Source organism: Vombatus ursinus, unplaced genomic scaffold, assembly GCF_900497805.2.
Source record: "Vombatus ursinus unplaced genomic scaffold, bare-nosed wombat genome assembly UNPS02014953.1, whole genome shotgun sequence".
NCBI classification, from domain to species: domain Eukaryota; kingdom Metazoa; phylum Chordata; class Mammalia; order Diprotodontia; family Vombatidae; genus Vombatus; species Vombatus ursinus.
Window position 1 is genome coordinate 231987 of NW_020954731.1, and position 6915 is coordinate 238901.

At 40.2% G+C, this 6915-nt stretch overlaps 1 protein-coding gene across 1 annotated transcript; it reads right to left on the minus strand.

The window, feature by feature from the left end:
* Nucleotides 1-4364: 4364 nt before the first annotated feature.
* Nucleotides 4365-5297, minus strand: LOC114030290 (olfactory receptor 51L1-like). The gene has a single exon (XM_027845096.1). The coding sequence runs from the start codon at nucleotides 5295-5297 to the stop codon at nucleotides 4365-4367; it is 933 nt and encodes a 310-aa protein (XP_027700897.1).
* Nucleotides 5298-6915: the final 1618 nt, after the last annotated feature.

Here is a 6915-nt window from a genome sequence, read left to right on the forward strand (position 1 = left end):
TTGTTCTCTTCTGAGCTGGTGTCTTGGTCTTCCCTGTCACCACAATAACTTTCTATCATCAGATTCTTTGTTGTTGTTGTTGTTGTTGTTGTTGTTGTTGTTGTTTGCTCATCGTTTTTTTGGGGGGGCCAGCATTTCCTTTCCTTTATTTTTTATTAATTTATTTTGATTTATCAACAATCACTTCTATAAGCTTTTGAGTTATAAATTTTTCTCCTCCTCTCTCCCCAAGATGGCATGCAATCTGATATAGGCTATACATATATATTCCTATTAAACATATTTTCACATTAGTGATGTTGTAAGTCAGAATTAGAACCAATAGGAGGAATCACCAGAAAGAGGAAATAAAACACAACATGAGAAAAAAAATAGCAAATAGTATGCTTCGATCTGCATTCAAATTCCATAGTTGTTTCTCTGGATGTGGATAGTATTCTATAATGAGGCCTTTGGAGATGTCTTAGATCTTTGCATTGCTGAGAAGGGCTAAGTCTATCAATATTAGTCATTGCACAACATGGATGTTACTATGTACATCTGCTTATTTCACTCAGCATCAGACCATACGAGTCTTTCCAGGTTTTTCTGAAGTCTGCTTGCTCATCATTTCATATAGCACAATAGTATTCCATTACATTAAAATACCACAACTTGTTCAGCCATTCCCCAGTTGATAAACATCCCCTAAATTTCCAGTTCTTTGCTACCACAGAAAAAACTACTATAAATATTTTTGTATATGTGGGTCCTTTTTCCATTTGTATCATCTCTTTGGGATACAGCCCTAGAAGTTCTATTGCTGGGTCAAAGGGTATGCACATTTTTATAACCCTTTGGGCATAGTTCCAAATTGCTCTCCAAAATGATTGGATCATTTCACAACTCCACCAGCAATGCATTAGTATTCCAATTTTCCCACATCTTCTCCAACATTTATCATTTTCCTGTTTTGTCATGTTGGCCAATCTGATAGGTATGATATGGTACCTCAGAGTTGTTTTGATTTGCATTTCTCTAATCAATAGTGATTTACAGCATTTTTCATATGACTATAGATAGCTTTAATTTCCTCTTCTGAAAACTGTTTGATCATATCTTTTGACCATTCATCAGTTGGGGAATGACTTGTATTCTTATAAATTTGACTTAATTCTCCATATATTTTAGAAATGAGGCCCTTATCAGAGAGACTGGTTGTAAAAATTCTTTCCCAATTTTCTACTTTCCTTCAAATCTTGGTTACGTTGGCTTTGTTTGTGCAAAAACTTTTCAATTTAATGTAATCAAAGTTATCCATTTTGCATTTCGTAATGTTCTCTATCTCCTGTTTGGTCATGAATTCTTCTGTTCTCCGTAAATCTGATAGGTAAACTATTCCTTGCTTTCCCAGTTTGCTTACTGTGTCAGCCTTTATATCTAAATCATGAACCCATTTTGACTTTATTTGGTATATGATGTGCGATTTTGATCTAATCCTAGTTTCTGCCATACTCTTTTCCAGTTTTCCCAGCAGTTTTTGTCAAATAGTGAGTTCTTATCCCAGAAGTTGGTGTCTTTGTATTTATCAAGTAATAGGTTACTATAGTCATTGACTACTGTGTCTTTCATATTTAACCTATTTCATTGATCCACCACTCTATTTCTTAGCCAGTACCAAGTAGTTTTGATGAGTGCTGCTCTATAATACAATTTAAGATCTGGAATGACTAGGCCACCTTCCCCTGCATTCCTTTTCATTAGTTCCCTTGATGTTTTGGACCTTTTGTATTCCAAATGAATCTTGTTATTATTTTTTCTAGCTCTGTAAAATAATTTTTTGGTAGTTTGATTGGTATGGCACTGAATAAGTAAATTAGCTTAGGTAGAATAAGTATAATAAGAATCTATAATACATTTCTTTTTGCTCATGGTGTTTGCTTATTTCCTGGCTTTTAAATAGATTGAGCTCTCCTGTTAGGGAACAGAGAGCATTGACCCAAGCTTCTTGTGTTGGGAGGAAGGGGCCTGGTCACTGGCTTTGTGTTCTGGGGCCTCTGATGCTGACAGTTGGAAGCTGTAGGGTTCTGGCAGGTTACCTGGTGTTTGGCTGGAATCAGCAACACTGGAACTCTAGGGGTAGGATTGGGTAGTCCGGCCCCTGGAGGTTTCCTGCTCACCTGGGCCTTTCCTTCCTTTCACTTTTTTCAGCTCCTTTCAGATGGATGTTGCAGGACTTTTCTCTGCCCGGGGCCCCTTGGAGTGCTTCTCAGAGTTTTGCTGAGGCACTGGGAGACTTAGTTGCCACAGAATGCTGTGGCAAGTGATGGTTTTTTAGCTGATTTCCACTGGTTCCCCTCACCTTACTGAGGCACTCGGGGGGTCCTGGTGTTGGTGTTTGCCTGGTCCACCACCTGGGGTTCAGGATCTCCCCCTGGTAAGCTGAGATGGTGCTTTTCACTAGTTTGCTGGGACACCTCCCAGTGCTGTACTGCTCCCCTTCCCCGGGCAAGGGGGTGCCTTTCCCATTAATCCCTCAAGCTACTTGGGCTACTTGACTGCAGTGTCCTGTCTTTCTTCTGATTCAGCTGTTCTAGGGTTTTTCCTGGGGCAATATTTTCTGGGTTTTCAGAGGTTAATAAGGGACAGTAAGAGCAACTTACTTCTTATTCCACCATCATGGCTCCTGGAAGTGGAATCTTTTCCTTTCCTTTAAGTTTGAGCTCTGCTCCCAGGGTGGAAGGGGCACTCTCTCAGGCTTCTTGTGAGAGTGGCTGCAGGCCCTGGCTGTTTATCTGACATTTCACTGATGTTGCCCTGAGGCCCACAGGAGACCCTTTGTGTCTGGTGCTGTGCTGAGGGGCTGGGTTGGGGGTTGGCTGGCACTGCTGTAGACTGTAGGGCTCTGGCAATTTACCTGGTGCTGAGCTGGGGTTCTAGTGAGGTCTAGTGTGTGCTGAGGCCCAGTGGGGTGTTTCTGTGTTTCCCTGTAGCTAAACTAAGCTGATGTGGTCCTCTGACCTCTGGAGGCTGCCTGTTTTCCCAGGGCTACTTGAAGCTAGAGTCTGCTGTCTCCCCTGGGTATGCTAAGGCATGGAGAAGTTCTGGTGTTGGTGTTTGTGTGTTCTGCCACACTAGGGCTCAGGATCTCCCCCTGGTTTTCTGAGGTGAGGCTTGTTGCTGGCTTGCTGGGATACTTCCCATCCTGGACTACACTCCCCATTAACCCAAGTGAGATGGACCTTCCTGATCTTCCAAGTTTATTGGGATAAAAGATTGTTTAACCCCATCTTTTTGCTGGTTCTGCTGTTCCAAGATTTGTTTGGGGGCTCTATTTTATGATTGTTTGATCTAAGAATGGGAGAGTTACAGTGATTTATGGTTTACTCTGCCATCTTGGCTCTTACAAATCTTCTGGTATAAAATTCATCTTTTTAAGTTCAAATCTGGCCTCAGACCCTTACTAACTGTATGACTCTGGGCAGGTCACTTAACCCTATTTACCTCATATTTCTGATCTGTAAATATGAGCTGAAGAAGGAAACAGCAAACCTCTCCAGTATATTTGCCAAGAAAACTCTAAATAGGATTACAAAAAGTTGGACACAACTGAAAACAGCTGAACCATAATAATAAATTGCTCAGTTCCATATATTTTATCCTTTAATGTTTTTCTTTGTGTACTGGAATACTTATGTTTGCTGATGTTTGTTCAGTTCATAGTAAAAAAGAAAAAAAAATAAAATGAGTCATTTAAGGCAAAGATCTAGATAGATACAATCTGACCCTGATGGCCCATTCCTTCAGACTTTTGCTCTGCCCATTCCTGCTTTTACAAGGCAGCATTTGCTGATTAATCTTCAGGAAATGTCTTGGCTCCTGGAAAGTATTCAGTCCAGTTGAAGAGTTTCAGTATCTATAAATAAGAAAGACTCAGGACATTTACAAAATTATACATTGCTAAAATATGAACAGGGAATGCTTAAGTCTTGCTGATAGAGGGTACCAAAGAGAGATAAGAGCAGGGCAGATTAATAGAGGATGTCTTCCTGGAAAAAGGGAGTTTTGACCCAAAAAGAGCACAATTTGGTCTGCAGGTCACCAACAACATCTATTATAGTCCTCCAGGGACCACTGAAAGCTGCTGCAGGTGCTTCACATCTCTTAACATAAATCCTCTGCACAAGATCGAATCAGGTAAACCAGGAAAAGCAAACTGTAGTGGTTTATAATTATCAGCTTTATTGTTATTTTCACCATAATCACTATTCTCTGCATCTTACCCTACTTTCTACTGATTGATGACTTAATGATTCAGACATATGTTGTGCTATCCTGGACATTCCTTTTTTTGCTTTGTGTAGATATTCCCTTTTTCCCTCTTTTTATTTTGTCTGACAGAGTCTGAGAATGCGGGTGCGGATCTCATGGGTCTTTATGCAGTAAACAATGGGGTTGAGCACAGGAGGGATCAGCAGGTAAACATAGCCCATGATGATGTGAATCACAGGTGGGACATGCTTCCCAAAGCGGTGGATGATGGATACACCTAGCATGGGGATGTAGACCATCAAGACAGCACAAATGTGGGAGACACAGGTGTTGAAGGCCTTGAGCTGTTCTTCATGAGAGGCAATGCCCAACACTGTGATCAGGATTCTCAAGTAAGAGAGAAGAATGAGCATGGAGTCTAGACCAAAAGTAATGAAGATGATGATGAGGCCATAGATGCTATTGACACGATGGTCAGAGCAGGAGAGCTTGATAATATCAGGGTGAAGGCAGTAGGAGTGGGAAAGGACATTGGCTTTACAGAACTTTAGTTGCTTGATGAGGAATGGTACTGGCAGGATGACTGAGGTCGCCCGAAGCATGAGGCCAAAGACGATCTTGACAATGGTAGTGTTGGTAAAGATGGTTATATAATGGAGTGGGTTGGAGATTGCTACATATCGATCAAAAGCCATGGTCAACAGGATGCCTGACTCCATGAGAGAGAAGACATGGATGAAGAACATCTGAACCAGGCAAGAGTCGAAAGCAATCTGGCGGACATTGAGCCAGAAGAGCCTGAGCAGGGTGGGCAGGGTGGTGGCACAAAGACCTAGATCAGTGGCTGCTAACATAGAAAGGAAATAGTACATTGGCTCATGGAGTGACTGTTCTTGCCAGATCACGACCAGGATTAAGCTGTTCCCTACAATGGCAATCAGGTAAAGAAAACAGAAGAGGACAGAAATCTGTGGATGTGAAGCCTCTAGGCCTGGAAAACCAGTCAGAAGCAAGGGTCTGAAGTCACTGTTGTTGAAAGAGTCCATTGGCAGCGAGAAGGATGTCCTGGGTCTCTACAGAAAAATAGTCTGGGTTACTTCATCATCACCACTTCCACCAAACATTTTTATCTGGTTTTGTGAATCTGTGTGGGTCAGTTACTATGTTATCCCCTACTCAGGCCCGTCTTGTACCTCTCTATTGTCTTTTCATCTCCAAATCATCAGAAACCTTAGTATTTTGTGAATCCTAGGATTATGGCATCACTAGAATAATATTGATTTTAAAAAGTTCCAGCTAAAATCAGCTTCTGTAAAAAGCCTTCCTTGGTGTCCCTTAATGCTAGTGTCTTCTCTCTGAGACTATCTCCAAGTGATCTTGTATATAGGACAGCTAGGTGGCACAGTGGAAAGATTGCTGGGCCCGAAGCCAGGAAGATTCATCTTCCTGAGTTCAAATCCAGCCTCAGAGAAATAACTAGTTGTGTGACCCCTTAGCAAGTCATTTAACCTTGTTTGCCTCAGTTTCCTCATCTGTAAAATGAGCTGAAGGAGGAAATGGCAAATCACTTCAGAATCTTTGCCAAGAAAACCCCAAATACTGTCACAAAGAGTTGGGCATGACTGAAATGACTGAACAACAACAGTAACAAAATCATGTGCATATCTCGTTTGAACATTCTTCTTTGCACATTGTCTCCCCAATTAGGAGTGTCTGGAGTACGGAGACTGCTTTTTACCTTTTTTGTATCGCCTAAGTGTAGTATCTGGCACACAGTGGCCATTTAATAAATACTTGTTGACTTGAGTTGAAAAAGATGGGCCTTTAGTTCAGTTTGGGGTCAATAAAAGCAATAAACTGTTTTCAGAAAGGCAAAGCAGCAGCTTCTCCTCATACTCCATTCTAGGCTAAGTTCAGCATCTGTCTGCAGAGTCTGTATAAAATGGAGATACCAGGGGATCAAGTCTATGGATTTTCTGTCCAGCCATGTATCATAGTTTGGGCAATAGGCATTCTTCAGCTGCTTCAGATATGTGCTCAGTATATAGCAGGCACTTGATTGACCAATATGGAAATTTTTTTTTGCTGGATTACATACATATAATTGTTGGTTAGGATTTTTAAATTATTCATTTTTTGCATAATATTAGAAGGTAATACTTAAAAATTAAAAGTTAAAAAATCTTTAAAATGTTATGTAAATATAAGGTGGAACAATGAGATTAGATGAAAATATGTATATAGGGCACTTAGGGAATGGGAATGAATGAATAACAAAATGAATATATTTCTACTGTTAGACAAATGGAGGGAATAACTGAAAACTTATGACATTTTATGAGCAAAAATTCATATGTTTAAATGTAGTTTCAAAGTAAGTTCAAGTGGTTGTTTTTATGTTTAATTTTGTTTAAAATTAATCATAAAAAGAAGAAAAAAATAAATGCTTACTTAATTGATTAGATAGAATGTCTTGAAGTATAGAAGACTTTCTTGTATAAGGAAATGACCACTGATGCGAGAGACAAAGGCTCTAAGTTCAAATAGGCTACTAAATATGCAACTATATAATCTTGCCTCTATTACATAGAAAGGTACCTTGAAACTACTCGCTGAACCTTGGGGAAGAGGAAGAGAGCTGTGAATGCTAACACCAAACCTTAT